Source organism: Scyliorhinus torazame, chromosome 16 (genome assembly GCF_047496885.1).
Source record: "Scyliorhinus torazame isolate Kashiwa2021f chromosome 16, sScyTor2.1, whole genome shotgun sequence".
Taxonomy (NCBI): domain Eukaryota; kingdom Metazoa; phylum Chordata; class Chondrichthyes; order Carcharhiniformes; family Scyliorhinidae; genus Scyliorhinus; species Scyliorhinus torazame.
The window spans coordinates 117,059,634-117,079,236 of record NC_092722.1 but is presented as its reverse complement, the minus strand read 5'-3'; the positions used below and the strand labels follow the sequence as shown (position 1 = coordinate 117,079,236).

At 47.9% G+C, this 19,603-nt stretch overlaps 1 protein-coding gene across 1 annotated transcript in view; it reads right to left on the bottom strand.

Moving 5' to 3' along the window:
* Window positions 1-19,603, bottom strand: part of pcdh15b (protocadherin-related 15b) — a 2,356,722-nt gene that overhangs the window by 586,188 nt on the left and 1,750,931 nt on the right. The window contains exon 24 of the mRNA XM_072478931.1: window positions 8,093-8,186. Within this exon, the coding sequence (XP_072335032.1) occupies window positions 8,093-8,186 (94 nt within the window). The remainder of the gene's footprint in view (window positions 1-8,092; window positions 8,187-19,603) is intronic.

Below are 19,603 nucleotides of genomic sequence, written 5' to 3'. Positions count from 1 at the left end.
ATGGGAACGAGAGCTAAGGAAATCGTGAAAACCGCTTTTTGCTGATTATCTATCGTGCCTATCAGGTATAATTTTTTGAGTCTCTTTGCTGACTTATGCTTGCGCTCATCAACCTTAACATAGTGCCTGCAAACATCTGTGCAATTTGTGGGAAAATAGGCAAAATGCTCAGACTGATGGTCTCTGCCATTAAGAATGAAATGAAATTAAATGAAAATCGCTTATTGTCACAAGTAGGCTTCAAATGAAGTTACTGCGAAAAGCTTCTAGTCGCCACATTCTGGCGCCTGTTCAGGGAGGCTGGTACGGGAATTGAACCGTGCTGCTGGCCTGCCTTGGTCTGCTTCAAAAGCCAGCGATTTAGCCCAGTGTGCTAAACCAGCCCCAACCCCTAAACCAGAATTGGAATGGCATCACCACAACTTTCAGTTCTGAGCCTAAATCATGTCGCCAGGGGTTGTGGGGCCATTGCGTCTCTCAGTACTCGCAAACTTCTCAGCATCGCTACCACGGAGAAAGAAATTCCAGTCGAATAACTGATCGGACATAAGCTCTGTGCTTTTAAATGATTTCTTCTCAAATTCTCACATTCTCCAACCTCCTGCACTGGCTGAAGAAAGGCATTGCGATTTTTAGATGCGATTCCACATCAAGGTGTGCAATACAAGCTTATTTATTTTAAACTAATTTAAGTTGCCTACAAATGTATTAAGATCCTTGTTAATGTTAATATCATAAGGCATGATTTAGATCTCGTTGTTTGAAAAAGAAAATCTATTAAAAAGCCGTCAGAATCTTGTGAAGAACACAGAGAACCAGCCTGAGAGAGGGAATGATGGAATACCTGCTGGCAGCTGCCGTTTGATAGCTCTGTTCTGTCGTTTTGATGATCAAAGTAACGTGGTGAACTGCTCTATGGTTTATGTTTGTAATTTGCTCAACCGCCAACGTATTGCCAAGCCAGTGGATATAAAAGAACTGATTCAGGAGAACTTTAGCAAACTACATCACAGACAAAGGCCGCTTCTCAGAGCACACAAAGAATGCCGAAAGAAGAATAAACTTTTGACCCCAACAGTTCTCACTCCCACTTGGCTGCCCGGTTTTGTGGGCTTTACGAAGATTGTGGAGGACGGCAGTTAAATTTGAATTCGGCGGGCGTGAAGGCGGCTTACCTGCACATCAGGTAATCCGGCACTATAAAAATGAGGGTTGGGATCGCTTTATTCAGTTTTTAGGAATTAACCCACCACTATTGTGAAGAGGCCAGCATCAAACCTCCTCCTGTACATTCACTCCTGCCCGAAACGTCACTGAGAGGAACTGTAATACAATGAGCTCCAACCTGTGCAACCAATTGGAAGCAGAAATATGGCAGGATTCTCAATCAATAGCTGAGATTGCAGAGGTCCAGCCAGACGTCAGTCTCAGCGGGGCTGGAAGGTCCCAACGGCAGGAGAAACCGGAAAATGTTACAGCATCTTAATCGGCTCCAGCAGCCAACTGGGTGGTGTGCCTTTCCATTGCAGAGTTGATTGCAAAGGTTAATCTCCAGAAAGAAACATTTTCGTTTATATTGTGCTTTTCATAACATCAGCATAGCGCAAAGTGCTTTACAGTCAATGAAGTGTCGTCGTTGACGTAATGGAGAAATCAGAGCAGCCAATTTATACGCAGCAAGTATCCACAAAGAGCAACATGGTAATGAACAGATAATTCTTACGTTTTGGGGGCGTCACCGTGGTGCAGTGGTTAGTGTCATAATATACACCAGTATATCATGGTGCAGACACACACTGATGGACACACAGTGGGACCAATCAACATACACAACACCGCAGCCAATCACCAGTGAGAGCACACGCACTATAAAGACAGGGGACATCAGAGTTCCCGCTCATTCGAGTAGCAGCTAGCTAGGACCACAGAGCTCACAGCCTGCAACACAGACATTCACCATGTGCTGAGTGCATAAACTGGTTAGGACAAGGCAAAGGTCTTTAGTGAAAGCTGGTACTGTATTTACCCACAGTTCAAGTATGTTTAAATAGTTAACCTTTTAATAAAATTTTAAAGTGTTGCACTACTTCACGTGTTGGTGACCTGTATGTGATCCAGAACACCCAACACATCAGTTAGTACTGCTGCCTCATAGCGCCGAGGACCCGGGTTCGACCCCAGCCCCGGGTCCCTGTCCTGGTGGCGTTTGTACATTCTCCTCGTGTCTGCATGGATCTCAGCCCCACAACCCAAAGATGTGTAGGGTAAGTGGATTGGCCATGCTAAATTGTCCCTTCGTTGAATTTTTTTGACAAAAGAAATTATTTTTTTTGTGATGCTGATTGAGGGATAAACATTGGACAAGGTAACGGGGTAACTCTCCTGCTCTTCTTTGAAATAGTGTCAGGGATCTTTGACATCTAGCTGAGAGAGGTGGCGAGGCCTTTGTTTTTGTCTCATCCAAAGGTGGAATCTTTGACAGCGCAATACTCCCTCAGTACAGTACTGAAGTAAAGTGTCAGCTTAGATACTGCACTAAAGTGTCAGCCTAGATTTTCTGTGCTGAAGTCTCTGGAGTGGGGGCTTGAACCCTCAACCTTCTGACATACAGATGGGAATACACCAACTGAGTCATGGCTGTTGCTGCATCTATATTAAATCTTAAAAAGGGACAGGCCATTCAGTTGGCAAGGAAGTGAATTAAATAGTTTTCCTTTTTTAATTAAGCTGACTGTTCTGTACATTTTAAATGAAGTCACTTGTTTCAAAAGCAGGATTAAATTATATAATATGGTCAAAAATCATTAAAAAGCAAGCTCAGTCGCTCACAAATGCAACCATAAACAATTTGGAGGAAAAAAAATACTGGGTTTTCTCTCATGAATACAGACCAGATACATCAAAAAATTAGAGAAGCAAATAGAACATAAAGTCAATAATATGCTGAATTAAAATCCCATTCAATTGATGAATGAGTTACACTTTTTCTCACAAATGAAGGGTTTCTGAAAACAAGATAAATGGATGATGCTCGTGATGTGCAGCTGCACACATTGAGACAAATAGGTTACCCTGGTTGGCACAGTGCATGGAGATGAGTTGGCTGAAACCGGGCAGTAAATAGCTGATCGGGTGATTGATTGCTCACTACAACACCCAGAAATCCTGGCTATAAATATGAAAGATAATGTCACACTTGTGGCAAAATGCCAAGGTAATGTTATTCAGGGGATTTCTATAACAAGCCTCTAAACTAAGTAACTGGTTATCCTTGTATTGCTCATCGCTCCAAAGCTTTTGTTCAATATTATGGATCTTCTGAATGGTTCGGTTGCATGCTCACGAAGTGACATAGAAGACAATTAAGCTGTAACATATATTTGAAATGATTACACTGAAATATTAATAGGGCATCATACAGTTGCTGTGGTGATTTACTAGTACAAGGGTGAGCAACATGAACCCTTCAGTAAAGGCCTTCAAAATCGAAATCCTCCAACTCCGACACATCATTGTTGCTCCACAAGTGACAGCCAGCCCTTCAATCATCTTGACCGTAAGATTTTGAGTTCACTCCCTGAACCTCTTCAATTCTGTCTTTTATTTTATGGCCTTCTTAGCACTTAGAAACTTTTCCATTAAATCCCACCATAAGTGTGCTTGCGAGCAGGAACTTCCACAAGCTTCCCGACGCTTGACCCGGCGAGGCAGTCACTGGTATCAAACGTTAATTGGTGTACTTAGCGAGGCCCCACGAGCTTCATGCCGCAAATCTTTGTTCTGCCAAATGATTCACCGGGACCATGCTCGCTAGTTCCCCATTAACAAGGGAGAGCAGCACTTAAACCAATCCTGCAAAGCAAACACCACACAGCTCGCAGCCATGCCATCGAGGAGACCAGCCCCATGATTCTGAGGTGCCAACCTGACCAAATTGTTGAATGCGGTAGAGATCAGACAGGATGCCCTATTCCCTCGAGGTGTGCAGAGTGTCAGCCACAGGGCAGCCAGTGTACATGGGAGGGAGTGGCAGCGACCGTCAGCTCGGGGATCATCACCAAGAGGACTGGCACCCAATGCTTTAAGATGATCAACGGCCTCCACCGGGTCAAACTGGTGGCTTGGCACCGGCCCCCTGTCACCGCCACGCCGAGCATTGTACCGTGCCCTGGCCCACCCATATCCAGTAGTGCCGCCGTACATCCCAACCCCATCCCCCCATACTACCCATCTCCCCATACACCCCCCACCCTCGCAGCCCTCCACCCCCTGCACATGGGTTGTTGCCTTGAGCCTCTCTCAGCATTCTGCCGGCTGGGGTCTGGCCTGCCAGGAACACCATGAGGGCAGCCTCTGCAGGGTCCAAGGTATCTTCCATCCCGTGTAATATCTGTAAGGAATTGCAGAAGGTGTGAGACTGGCAACCAATGGTGTCTTCCACTCCAGGAACCTCCATTCCTCCATTGCTCATCCCCTCCCTCAAACATCCCCTCCCCGCCCCATATCCCCTGCCATCCGACTCGCCCTGCTCACGCACCCCCGGCGCCCTGGTCACTGGACCCCACATCCTATACCCAGACACCCGCCCGTAATGTTACCGGTACCAGGTAATTCACTTGGGAGCTGTTAAGTGCTCGCCTAACTATAATGGCCAATTCCCTATTAGCAACAGCCTTGAGCCACATGGCCAGAGGCCTCCACGGCTATTGTTGGGGTGTCACCCCTAGGCTGGGAGGATGAGTAGTCCAGCGTCCGCGGGTCCGGAATGGCACTCCCTGGGTCATCTATACCCATAATAGGGGCAGCTCCAGCTGCTACCTGTCCAGCCTACTGAACGCCTCCAGGATAGAGCCCCGTCTGTGGTAATATGGTGATGGTCAAGTTAACCCCCCGCTGACCGTGATGACCACTGGTCACACAGCTGAAGGGTTTTGCTGAAGGGGAATTGGCAACTCTGGTTATGTGAGCACTTCACCGTTCCCAAATGGATTCCCGTGGGTAGACATGCCAAGTCGCAGGTGAGTGTTACTGCCCAGCAGGTTGTGAGGCCTGGACACTCTGCCTGAACTCCGGAGGCATGAACAGCACAGAGGCAGCAACCAATACTCAAACACCCAAGAGTTGATTCACAGCACTGGGGACATCCCTGTGATCAGAGGGTGTGTGTGGACCGGGGAGGGAACCAGCGCCCGGACCAGGTAATGTTACCAGCGGGGGTACAGCGTTTGGGGTCTGGTGCACAGGGCCCCTGCTGCGGCCAGGGGTACATGTGAGAGCGTGTTGGATAGCACCCTGAAGGACAGCAGGCGATGTGAGGGTGAGGGGGCCTGCGGGACCCGAGGATACTGAGGTGGAAGCCATAGCTGATTGTTGGTCTCTCATCCTCTCCAATTCCTTACAGTTATCACAGTGTGAATGATATCACAGCAGCAGCTGCCCTCGCGGTACTGGTGGAAGGCTTGGCAGCCAGATGTTGGAGAAGGTGGCGGGATGTTGTTGGAAGTGGGAATACTCAACATTTATGAAACATTTAGCACAGCATTTGAAACACCATGTAGCCTACAAGGCTATGAACCAAGAGCTGGAAAATGTGATTAGAATAGATTGGTGTTTGATGGCAGGTGCAGGCACTATGACCGAAGGGCCTCTTTCTGTGCAGCAAAACTCTATGACTATGACCTCAGAGTGCAATATGATATATGTAGAAAACCTGAATATTATTGCACTTTGCGTGATGGCTTTTTGAAATACTTGTAAAGTTTATTTCAGGTATTGTACGAATAACTATCATTTTTTTTAAATTTCCAATTAAGGGGCAATTTAGCATGGCCAATCCACCTGCCCTACACATTTTTGTGTTGCGGGGGTTGGGGGGGGGGGGAACCACTCAGACACGTGCAAACTCCACACGGACAGTGTCCCCGGGCCGGGAGCAAACCTGGGTCCTCGGCACCGTGAGGCAGAAGTGCTAACCACTGCTCCACTGTGCCACCCAAGGTATTTTACAAATAAAGTATATTTAAAAAAAAAGAAAATCCTATTAAATATACTTTGTGGTTAAGAACTTGGCCTTCAGGTGTGAGGCACTCTTGGTGTTGCTGCATGTGGCCTGGTCAGTTCCTCACTCCTGCACTGTGGTGATCACCCAAGCCATTTTCCGCTTTATTTGGAAATCGAAAATGAGTTGCATTCTCAGAGGCACGATGTACAAACCTGCAAAAAAAGTGCCCAAGGAACCACAGGAGAAGTGGGGGGGGGGGGGGGGGGGGGAAGGGGGCAGAAGGGGGGGAGGAGAGGGGGGGGAAGAGGGAGGAGACAGGGAACAATAGAGGGGAACCAGAGAGATGGGGGGGAGGCAAGGGAGTGATAGCTGGAAGGAGGGCATGGGAAACGATAACAAACTTGGCATCTACAGGAATAGTGAGCAAGGAAAATAGGGACGAACGACGGGATGAACGGCTGAAGCGGAGGTGAATGCGAGACGACAACGGCAGCGAAATCCGTCCAGGAGATGCAAGTGACAACACCAACACTAGATCCATTTGCGTATTGCCCTCTGTAATTGTTTCTCTGGCACCCAAATGTATATGTACCTCCCCAGTTCCACCCCCCACCCCCCCATCCTCAAACAGATGCCTACTTATATGTTAAAAATAATATTGCCAATTGTACAGAGTTGCTGTTGTTGAGCTAGTGCATAATACTCGACCAGTTATTTTATTTTACTTCGTTTTTGTTTTCTTGTGTGTGTTCTTCTCTCTCTCTCTCTCTATTTATATACATATCATTCTGAGTATGTAACGGTAAATATACTTTGTTCGAAAACACAATAAAAAACATTTATTAAAAAAAAGTACCCAATATCATCCTAATCCTGATGGCCATATTTGTGTGCAGCTGCATCAAGCTGTGCAGAGATCCTCAGTACGCAAACACCAAGTGTCCCTCTTTGTTGACGTTCTACCTGTCCCCAGTGACGTGAAGGATAGGTCGGGCCATGTTGACACAGAATGCTCCAAGTAGTTGGATCATGGCATACCACCTGTCCCTTGTGGAAAGATTATGCAGAGGAACACCTTTGACCACAAGTCCATCAGGTAGTGGTCTGCACATAACATCAGAGATGCCCTGTGGGAAAAAGAGGATCCAGCCGGACAGTACCCTGAGCAGACTGTCAAAGATATTTGGCAGAATGCCTCATCACCAGAACTTTCAAACAAACACCGAGACCTAGCTTGGCTGGTGGTGAGAAAGTCGCTCCCCATCAGATCCGTCCGACATGTCCGGTGTCTCACCCAGTCTGCACATTTGAGCAATGCTCAAAGGTGCCTATGGTGGTGATGAGACTGTTGTTTGCCCCCTTGTGGAATGTGTCATTGCAAAGGAGGTCTGGAGAGAGGTGTTTTTTGTAAGGTTCATCCCGAGTAGCTGCGTGACACAGTGCTTTGTGATCTATGGGCTGTTCCCGGGGACGCAACCGAAGCAGTCTTTCATGTTCTTTCATATATTTTCCGAATAAAGTATATTTTTCCAACAAGATAACTTATTAAATGTCAAAGTGAACAACTTTTTCTTCCATTCAATATTTGTGTGCTCTTATTAAACAAATACAGGTCAAAACCTGTTCTACTGACATTCAATTGACAAGTTTAAACAGAAGCTGTATCAATATCTGTTCTGAAGATGGATTCAACATTATAGGAATATTATTGATAAATTTTGTTTAGGTGTCAGAATAAGGCACACACAGGGCAAGAACCTGATCTAGCTGAATTTGCCCAGTCACCTTTTCTAAAGTAGGAATCAACAGGTGGTGTGGAAAAATCGATGACAGAATAGAAAATAGAACAGAATACAATGAACAAACATTTCCCATTCATGAATTTCTTGTACTCTATTAACTTGGAAAAACAGTGCACCGCAACAATGTTCAAATGAAATCAATAATTACAAGTAGTGAATACATAAACCTTTCTAACAGCGATGTCAAAATTACAAGAATAAAGTTTTATAATTCTAAAAGAAAGGAATAGAATAGAACAGCTACAAACAGTACAAAACAAGAGCAAATCAAAGGATGTAATTGGCTTACCGAATCTGGCTTGCCATCAGATGCTGTGACAATAAGTATGTATCGATCAGTGCTTTCCCTGTCTAAAGATTTTTCTAAGACCAGCTGTCCAGTACTAGGAAAAAGAGAATGCAAGAAAAGGTTTAAACAAAGATTCATGAACCATTGTGCATGCTATAAAGTTACAATAATAAAAATTGACCCCAAACATTGAAAAATGCATTCTTACTTCCTATAATGTAGAATCGCGTGGTAGTTGTTGGTGGGGGGGAGGGCGTGGTGGGTTCAAGAATTATAGTGGTAGACAAAATCCTTTATCAGCAGGGTCAAGTGCCAACATAATATCTTGCGGTTCATGTTGGGACCAACAACACAGAAAACAAGGCAGCTTGGAGAGAACGATGAGATAGGAACTACATTTTTTAAAAAAACAGGATTTCAAGGGTTTCAATCGCAGGATTATTGCCTGACCAACGTGCAAATTGTCATAGGTACAAGCAGATTGGCGAAATGAACGGGTGGCATAGGAAAGAGGGGTTCTATTTTATGGACCACTGGCACCAAGACTGGGACAAGTAGGAAAGGATGAATAAAACAGTCACAAGAACTTTAAACTAGATTATGTGGGTGGTTTAGGGAGTGGGGAGGGCTTGGGTGGAAAAGGTAGATAATAGGTACAAAATAAACAAAAGTGAAGAGTAGAAAACTATCAGAAATTAGAAGACCATCTTCTATAAAAAATTCACGCTAGCCCTGGCCCCAAACCTAAGAGCCATGTTCTTGGACTTGCTGTAAAGGGGCACTTTACTCCTACACTCCCGCAGGCCACAATCTCACTGATACACAAAAAGGATAAAGACCCATTTCACTGTGCTATAATATACACCAGTATATCATGGTGCAGACACACACACTGATGGACACACAGCAAGACCAATCAACACACACAATACCGCAGCCAATCACCAGTTAGAGCACACTCACTATATAGACAGAGGGCATCAGAGTTCCCGCTCATTCCGGATGCAGCCTCTCAGTAGGACAGAGCTTACAGCTTACAGCACAGTTCTTCACCATGTGCTGAGTGCATAGACTGGTTAGGACAGGCATAGGTCTTTAGTTTAATCTAACATCGAGTTAACCCACAGTGAAAGTATGTTCAACAGTTTCTAACTTAATAAAATAGTGTTGTACGTGTATGTGTTCCACGGATCCAGAGCACCCAACACATCACACTGCTGAATGTAGATGCGAAAATACTCGCAAAGGCCTTGGCCAAAAGGCTTTTCAGCTGCATACCAGAGGTGGTCGCAGAGGATCAAACGGGCTTTGTCAAGTGTAGGCAACTCACTGCGAACATCAGGCGGCTGCTGAATGTAATAATGACATCCCCCGGGTAGAGAACACCAGAAGTGATCAGCACCCTGGATGCAGAAAAGGCTTCGACAGAGTCGAATGGAAGTACCTCCTCGAGGTACTGGAACAGTTTGGGCAGGAGCGGGATTCACCGCATGGATGAGACTCCTGTACAACGCGAGGCGAGCGTTCGAACCAACACCACCAGCTCTGAATTTCCAGCTACAAAGAGGCACATGGCAAAGATGCCCATTGTCCCTGCACTAGAACCAGAGGACACCATCTCAGACTAAAGGGACGATCCTTGAAAACTGAAATGAGGAGGAATGTCTTCAGTCAGAGGGTGGTGAATCTGTGGAACTCTTTACCGCAGAAGGCTGCGGGGGCCAAATCATTGAGTGTCTTTAAGACAGAGTTAGATAGGTCCTTGACTAATAAGGGGATTAGGAGTTATGTGGAGAAGGCAGGAGAATGGGGATGAGAAAATATCAGCCGATTGAATGACGGAGCAGACTCGATATGCGAGTGGTCTAATTCTGCTCCTATGTCTTATGGTCTTGTTCGCGTCAGCAATCAAACCCGTGGCAATAGCTCGGCGGGATGCGAAAAGCTGGAAGGGCATCCATAAAGGAGACAGAGAGCACAGAGTCTCATTCTATGTGGATAACCTGCTCCTGTGTGTCTCGAAGCCGCAGGAAGGACTGAAGGGAATCATGCAGATCCTGAAAGAGTACAGAAGCTACTCGAGCTACAAACATAACCTGGGCAAAAGTGAGGCATTCCCAGTGAACCCAAATGGGAGAGGGGCAGAGCTGGAGGGGCTCCTGTTTAAAACAGCTGAGAACAGATTCCGATACCGAGGGATCCAAATAGCCAGAGACTGGACACAGATCAACAAGTGGAACCTGACCAGCCTGGTGGAGGAAGTCAAAAAAGGCCTACAGAGGAGGGGCGCACTCCCACTCTCCCTGGCGGGGAAAGTGCAGACGATCAAAATGAACGTGCTGACGAGGTTCATCTTCCTGTTTAGATTCATACTGATCTTCATCCCCAAGGCCTTCTTCCAAAATGTGGACAGTTTATTCATGGTGTTAGTGTGTGTGTGTGTGTGTGTGTGTGTGTGGGGGGGGGGGGGGGGGTGTAAGAACCCGAGAATTCCCAAACCGACCCTGCAAAGGAGGAAAATCAAAGGTGGCTTGGCATTACCAAACCTGCAGTACTACCACTGGGCAACAACGGCGGAAAGAGTGAGGGGATAGGTAAATGAACCCAACTCAGAGTGGGTACAGATGAAGTAGGCCTCCTGCAAAGGAATGACATTCTGGGCCTTGGCTACAGCAGCACTCCCAGCCCCCTTGGCAAAATACACGCCAATCCCAATGGTAGCGGCCACTCTGAAAACATGTGCCCAATTAAGACAGCACTTCGGGCTGACTAGGATGTCCCCCATGGCTCCCATCTGCGGTAATCACAAATTCCCCTCAGCCATGCTAGACACTACCTTTAGGAAATGGAGACTGTGTGGGGGCACACAGACAGTTAGGAATTCTAAGTGGGGCACAGACTATAACACTGGACGAACTGGCGGAGGAGTGGGAACTGCCGATAGGACAGAAAATGAGGCACCTGCAAATAAAGCACTTCCTCAGCAAAGAGACAGTAGGGTACCGCGGGGCCCCAGAAACTACATTATTAGAGGACCTGATAAGCACAGACAGTAAAAAAGAGGGACTATGTGGGAAAATGTATGGACAGCTTCTGGACAGAGCCCGAACACCACTGGACGAGACCAGACGGAAATGGGAGGACGAACTGGGGACAGAAGTGGGATGGGGGCTCTGGAGCGAAGCACTGAGCAGGGCCAAATCCACCACCTGATGCGCAAGGCTTAGCCTCATGCAGCTCAAAGTGGTGCACAGAGCACACCTGACCAGAACCCGAAAGAGCAGGTTCTTCCCGGAGATGGAGGACAAATGTGAGCGGTGCCAGAGGGGCCCGGCCAATCACACCCATATGGTCTGAGCTTGTCTCAAACGTGCGGGGTTCTGGACAGCCTTCTCCGAGGCAGGTCCAGGGTTGTGGGGCTGAGGGTGAAGCCATGTCCAATTGTAGCAATCTTCGGGGTATCAGCGGATCCAGAACTAGACATGGGGAAGAGGGCTAACGCCCTTGCTTTCGCTTCCCTAATTGCACTCCGGAGAATCCTGCTCGGCTGGCGATCGGCAGCACCACCCAAAGCTGCAGACTGGCGTGCTGACCTGTCGGAATTTATCCACCTGGAAAAGATTAAGTACGCCATCCGAGGGTCGGAGGAAGGCTTCCTAAACGCATGGGGGCAGTTCGTCAACCTGTTCGAGGCCAGCAACAACGAATAAGGTGGGGAAACGGGAAAGATAGAAAGAAAAGGGAGAGAGAAAGAAAAATAAAGAATGGGGGGGAACCATAGGAACGCGCAACCCAGGGGGGAGGGGGGGAGAGGAGAAAAGGCTGGAAAGACACAAAAGGGAACAATGTGGGAGGGTGGGGGCACCCCCCCCCAAACCACAGGGGAAACACAGCCAGAGGGAGGGGGCACTCCCCTCCCCCAAACCACAGGGGAAACACATCCGGAGGGAGGGGGCAACCCCCCCCCCAAACCACAGGAGAAACACAGCCAAAGGGAGAAGAAAAGAAAGTGGGGGGGAGCAAGGGGAGAGAAAGGGGAGGGGAAACACACCACCCTGAAAAGCCGACCAGGGGAAGACGGTGTGGGGGTGTGGGGGGGGAGGGGGGGGGGGGGGGTGACGGACGGCAGGGAGGGGTGGGCTGGGGGATGGGGAGGGACCATACGCCAAGCCAGAGGGCGGCAGAATGTAAATAGGGTAAATTAACACAAACCTTTCTGTATAATACAGTAAATAAACACAACCAACAATGTACATAACAGTTTATAAATTTTGAAAAAAGAAATTATAAGACCATAAGAAATAGGAAACAGGAGTAGGCTATTCAGTCCCTCGAGTCTGCTCCGTCATTCACTAGGATCATGGCTGATCCAACGTTCCACTCTCCTGCCCTTTCCCCAAATTCTTGATTGCCTTACTGATCAGAAATCTATCTATCTCAGCCTTAAATATACACATGGGGTGCGATTCAGCAGAATTGAAAATAAGTCCTGTTTTGGGCGCAGTTGGCGGCGTGTTCCTCGGCAGCTGCTGCGCCGAGATCCACCCCGCTCTGAACCCGGTTTTTGAGCCTCGAGGTGTTCTTCCTTTGACTGGCAGCCCCGATCCCCCTCGCTTTATGGACACCCCCCCTTCATCCCCAACCTTCTCGCGGATAAGGATACCTTATTCGATCAGATGACAGAAGCTTTAAAAACGTTTCTGGGGAAACATTCGATTTTGATGACTCTGATGATCCACATAGCTCAGTCTGCTATAAAGCAGAATATGGAAGACACACTACTGACAGGATGGTGAAATCGCATGGCTACAAACAGGTGCCAAGACTATAGAAGGTGATCAGGACCCGGAAAGCATGTAGACAGAAACCCAGTTAGAACCTACAATTGGAAGATGAACCCCAGAAATGCCCGGGGTATGATAAATCAATGTTTTCGATGTGACTCTCAATACCATTATGCTTTCAACTGCCCAACACGTTATAATAGAGTGTTTCAAGTGACACATGACACGGAAGAGTCAGAAGAGGAAAAAGATAGTGACCAGAAAGAAGGCATTGTCCTATTAACAAGCAGTTTTACGCCGGTAATGAGGGTGTTGGTTGCAAAATTCTTCAATTGTGCTGTATTGGACAGTGGCTGCACATCTACGGTGTGTGGAATTGACTGGTTAAAATGTTACCTGGACTCCTTGAATGCTGAAAATCGTAACAAGGTTAAGGAATTTGAAAGTTTCACAAGTTTCAGGTTTGGGGATGATAATACTCTGAAGTCGCTGAAAAGAGTGGTGATCGCTTGCAATATTGCCAGAGTGAATCATTTCATTACCACAGATGTTGTATCAAGTGAGATACCTTTGTTTCTGAGCAGACCGTCGATGAAGAAAGCACACATGAAACTGGATATGGAACAGGATAAGGCAACAGTTTGTGGAAAGACGGTGGACTTAGAATTTACACAGTTGGGACACTATTGTATTCCATTACTGACAAATAATATTTCAAGTAGAGTGGTTAAGGATGTGTTAATGGCAGTTGAAAATGGGACTTTAGCTGATAAAAAGCTTGTGGTATTAAAACTGCATAGCCTCCTCGGAGGCTGAAAAATTTATTAAAGGATGCAGGGGTCAGGGATGACGACTATACTAAACTGATAGAACAGGTTAGTGACCGCTGTGAAGTTTGTAGGAAGTGCAGAAGGACACCAGCACGACCGATAGTAACCCTACCTTTGACCAGGGATTTTAATGACATTGTGGCCATGGACCTTAAGATCTGGGATAAAGCAAATAATATATTTATTTTGCATTTTGAGATTTAGCAACCAGATTTAGTCAATCAATGACTGTATGAAGTAAAGAAAAGAGAGTAATTCTGGATCAAATCGTGGAAAAATGGATAGGGACAGGAATGGGCCCACCGGCAAAATTCCTGATGGTCAATGGGGGAGAATTTGCGAATGCTGAGTTTAGGGATATGTGTGAAAACATGAATATCACAGTTATGAATACGGCTGCGAAAGCCCATTTAGTAATGGTGTGTGTCAAAGAAACCATGCGGTAATAAATGACATGCTCCAGAAAATTGTGGCAGGTAGACCAAACTGCAAGTTAAATTCAGCTTTAGCATGGGTGGTAAATGCATGTCGATGATTTTTTATGGGGTGGGACTAGTGTTTTCAAAGCTATTGTAATCTCTGGTTTGAGGAAATAATTCAGGGTTGGAAGTCAGGCTTCCGGTGCAATGAAATATATTGAACTGGAAATCGGACAGACTAAGTTAGGGGCAACTTTACGTCAGCAATCTTATTTGGAAAGCATCAGCCCAATAGCAATTAGCCGTGGTCGGGTATCACAAAGACGCATCGATCGACAGTTCCAACGCGTCACAGCAAAAACCGCACCGCCCTCTTCAAAAGACAAACATGGGACACAACCGACAGAGTACCCTTCGTCATCCAGTACTTCCCCGGAGCGGAGAAACTACGACATCTTCTTCGCAGCCTTCAACACGTCATCGATGAAGATGAACATCTTGCCAAGGTCATCCCTACACCCCCATTACTTGCCTTCAAACAACCGCACAACCTCAAACAAACCATTGTTTGCAGCAAACTACCCAGCCTTCAGAACAGCGACCACGACACCACACAACCCTGCCATGGCAATCTCTGCAAGATGTGCCAGATCATCGACATGGATACCACCATTACACGTGAGAACACCACCCACCAGGCACGCGGTACATACTCGTGCGGCTCGGCCAACGTTGTCTACCTCATACGCTGCAGGAAAGGATGTCCCGAAGCGTGGTACATTGGCGAGACCATGCAGATGCTGCGACAATGGATGAACGGACATCGCGCAACAATTGCCAGGCTGGAATGTTCCCTTCCAGTCGGGGAACACTTCAGCAGTCGAGGGCATTCAGCCTCTGATCTCTCGGTAAGCATTCTCCAAGGCGGCCTTCAGGACGTGCGACAACGCAGAATCGCAGAGCAGAAACTTATAGCCAGGTTCTGCACACATGAGTACGGCCTCAACCGGGACATTGGATTCATGTCGCATTACATTCACACCCCCCCCCCCCCCCCCCCCCCCCCCCCCCCCACCATCTGGCCTGGGCTTGCGAAATCCTACCAACTGTCCTGGCCTGAGACAATTCACACCTCTTTAACCTGGGTTACCCCTCTCTCTGGCTCTATAAAGACTTATGTTGTGTTATGTACTCTGGGATAGCACAGGCTGCAATTGGATGCAGCTTTAACCAAAAGATACTCCAGACCTTGAAGTTAGTTCAATCTGATTTATTGAACCAGTAGCATAGTTTGCACAGTTCTCTATGAGTTCGACTGTCAGCTAACCTAAGTGTGGTTACTCTGCCTGACTGAACCAGACTAGCTCTTAGGCACGTGCTGGAGGTGTGATACTGTACATACACCCTGACTCACTCGGTAGATGTTCATCAGTGGAAAGAGAAGGAGTGTGAGGGCCTCGTGCCTTTTATAGTGAGATACCACCCGAGTGTCCTGCCTGCTCATTGGTCATGTCCTGTTCTCTGTGTTCATTAGCTGCCTGTCTGTGCCTGTCTGTATACCATTATCTGCATGTCTGCATATCATGACAACTTAATTACCTGCAAATGCTTGCATTCAAAGTATCGTCTTGCATCTTTGACTTTGTCTATATAAATGTTTCTCGCACCTACCTCTTCATTCACCTGAGGAAGGAGCAGTGCTCCGAAAGCGAGTGATTTGAAACAAACCTGAAGGACTTTAACCTGGTGGTGTAAGACTTCTTACTGTGCTCACCCCAGTCCAACGGTGGCATCTCCACATCATGGCTCTTCAAATCTGGTCTCAAGCATACTCAATTTTAATTGCTCCAACACTGGGGCCATGTCTTGCAGATGCTGGGACTCTAAGCTCCAGAATTAGAATTTCTCTACCTATCTTCCTCACTTTCCTCTTTTAAGGCATTTCGTAAAACCTATCTCCGTAGCCAACCTTTGGTCACCTGCCCTAATATCTCCTTGTGTCCTCAGTGTGAAATGTTGTCTGATAACGCCCTTGTGAAATGCCTGAGAACATCTTACTCAGTTAAAGGCACTTTATAAATGGAGGCTCTTGGTGTTCATTTTTATAGATAGAAAATAATGGGCTGAGGTTTGTACAATTTTGCCAAGTCTAAAGCACAATTTTGACTTCTTTATGTACAGGCAAAACGATAAAATGACAATCTTAATAAATTTGACAATTATCTCATTATAAAATCAATATGGATGCTTTTGTTCTCGAGACTCAATCACGACTGGACTGTTAATTCTACCGTCAACAACTAAAGAAGATAGGAATTAGGAGCAGAAGTAGGCAATTCAGCCCTTTGAACCTGCTCCACAATTGCTGCCTGCAATCAGACCATGACTGATCTTTTCCTCGTCTCAAATCCACTTCCCTACCTGTTCCCCATATCCCTTTTACCTGTTTTTTAACATTTTTAAAATCATAAATATATCCATCTCGTTCTTGAAACCATTTAATGACTCAGACTCCACCCTACTATGGGGTAGCGAGTTCCACAAATTCAGTCTCTCAGTTCTAAATCTACCGCCTTTCAACCTATATCTGTGACCGCTCATTCTAGATTGCCCCACAAGGAAGAATATTTGGTCTACCTTTACATTATCAATTCCTTTTAGTATTCTATATACTCCGATCAGACACCATCCTTCCTGCACCCACCATTCCTGACCCTCCCAGCTCCCCCCCCCCCACCCCAAACACCCCCAAACAACCCTGTTCCACCCTCCCAATATAAGTTCAACATCACCGCAGGGTGATCACCGTGTGTTAGCACTGTCAGGGGGTCAAAATACAAGGCAGGAGAGTGATGATCACTCGCTGTGAGGTTAACTCTGGTATTCCTCAGTTTATGCCAAAGTCTGATTCCTGTCTTTTTGCTGACAGTGTGCTCACACCCATCTCTATTGGATTGTGCCCAGGGAGTTGGGGGTGGGGGGAGCAGAGGGCAACAGGGGATGGGGTGCAACAGGTCCGCTGTGAAGATTAACGTGACAGAGGACTCACAAGTATCAGGTGTAACATGTTTTAATAGGAAACATTGGCATTTCTATTTCCGCTAGCTGCACATAGTGACCCCCTTCACCACTCCTGGTGTTCCCCAGCGCCCACTCAGCTCTTCAATCTACTTGATCTTACGTGGTCTCGTGCTATATCTCTGTGTCCCCCCAGGATGCACATCAGTGGTGGAGGCAGCCTGCTGCTTTTAACGCCCTGTGGCCTTAGACACCCTTGGCTGAGATCCTCTGGAGGGTCTGGAGCCGGAGGGCCCCGGCCTACCTACCGGAGCCACAGACATCGCTGTGCGACCCTGTTCTGCCTGCTGCCCTTGAGATGTGCCAGTGTCAGGTGGGGGTGAGTCGGAAGAACTGGAGACCGCTGCTGACTCCTTGATGGCAGGTCCCAGGTTGGCCTCCAGTGCTTCCTCCACCCTGATGGTGCCCATAGGGCACTGGGGACTCCATGGAACTGAGGGGCAGCTGGAGTGAGCTCCAGAGTCAACTGAGTCATTTGGTGATGTACTATCAATTACCACAAAGACGAGAGTAGTGAAATAATCGAGGCTTTATTGAGCAAAGATGTTGTGCCTCCTGTAGCTGCCACCAGAATGGCTGCAGCACCGGCAAGCACACACATTTATTGGCCGCCTACTGGGCGGAGCCAGCAGGCAGGGATTTACCCATGTATCTCTATTATATGTGTCTTACCGGAATACATATAATACTGCTAGTATTCTACCACATTCACCCCCTGTTAAAAAAAAAAGTCTGACGGGGGTGGTGGGAAAAAAAGAATTACAAGTTCAGTCTGTCGGGGGCCTTGACCCTCCTCTGCGATTGCCTCAGTCCTGGTGGTGATGTGGGTGCCGACTTGGTCACCTGTGACTCCGGGAGCGTGTTGTCCTCGTCTTCGTCACCCCTGAGTGGAACCAATGGGAGGACGGATCCTCCTGGGGCGGGGGCTGCGGTGAGGTTCGCTGGGGGGTGGGTGAGTAGCGCAGGGGTGAATTAATTAACCGGGGGGGTGGTGTCAGGTCGGGGGCTGTGGGTGGGGATCCAGCGGGTGCCAGGTCCTGGAGGGAGACTGTGTCCTGGCGCTCGTCGGGGTGTGCCACGTAGGCGTACTGCGGGTATGCGTGTAGTAGGTGGACCCTTTTGACCAAAGGGTCCGACTTATGGGTCCGCATATGCTTGCGAAGGAGGATGGGTCCAGGAACTGTCAGCCATTTTGGGAGCAAGACCCCGGAGGGGAACTTCCTGGGGAAGGCAAAGAGACGTTCATGAGGGGTCTCGTTAGTCACGATGCAGAGGAGCGATCGGATGGAGTGGAGCGTGTCGGGGAAGACCTCCTGCCAGCGGGAGACTGGGAGATTTTTAGACCGCAGGGCCAGCAGGACGGCCTTCCAGACCATCCCGTTCTCCCTCTGCACCTGTCTGTTTCCCGGGGGTTGTAGCTGGTCGTCCTGCTCGAGGCGATGCCCTTGCTGAGCAGGAACTGACGCAGCTCATCACTCATAAAAGAGGATCCCCGATCGCTGTGGACGTAGGTGGGGAAACCGAACAGAGTGAAGATGCTGTGGAGGGTTTTAATAACTGTGACAGAAGTCATATTGGGGCATGGGATGGCGAAAGGGAACCGGAAGTACTCATCGACCACGTTCAGAAAGTACATGTTGCGGTCGGTGGAGGGGAGGGGCCCTTTGAAATCCATGCTGAGGCGCTCAAAGGGGCGGGAGGCCTTCACCAGGTGCGCTCGATCTGGCCGGTAGAAGTGCGGCTTGCACTCCGCGCAGACCTGGCAGTCTCTGGTGACAGTCCTGACCTCCTCAATGGAGTAGGGCAGGTTGCGGGTCTTGATGTAATGGAAGTCGGTCCACTTGTGCGCTGGCACATGTACCGCAGGATATGGTGTCAGGGGGCTCGTTGAGCTTCCCCGGGTGATGGCAAATCTCGTAATTATAGGTGGAGAGCTCGATCCTCCACCTCAAGATCTTGTCGTTTTTGATCTTGCCCCGCTGTGTGTTATTGAACATGAAGGCAACCGACCGTTGGTCAGTGAGGAGAGTGAATCTCCTGCCGGCCAGGTAATGCCTCCAATGTCGCACAGCTTCCACAATGGCTTGGGCCTCCTTTTCGACAGAGGAATGCTGAATTTCGGAGGCATGGAGGTTGCGGGAAAAGAAGGCCACGGGTCTGCCCGCCTGGTTGAGGGTGGCGGCCAGAGCTACGTCCGAAACATCGCTCTCGACCTGAAAGGGGAGAGACTCATCGACCGCGTGCATCGTGGCCTTGCCGATGTCTGCCTTGATGCGGTTGAAGGACTGGCGGGCCTCAGCCATCAGAGGAAAAATGTGGACTGAATGAGTGGGCGGGCCTTGTCTGCATAATTAGGGACCCACTGGGCATAGTAGGAGAAAAGTCCCAGGCATCGTTTCA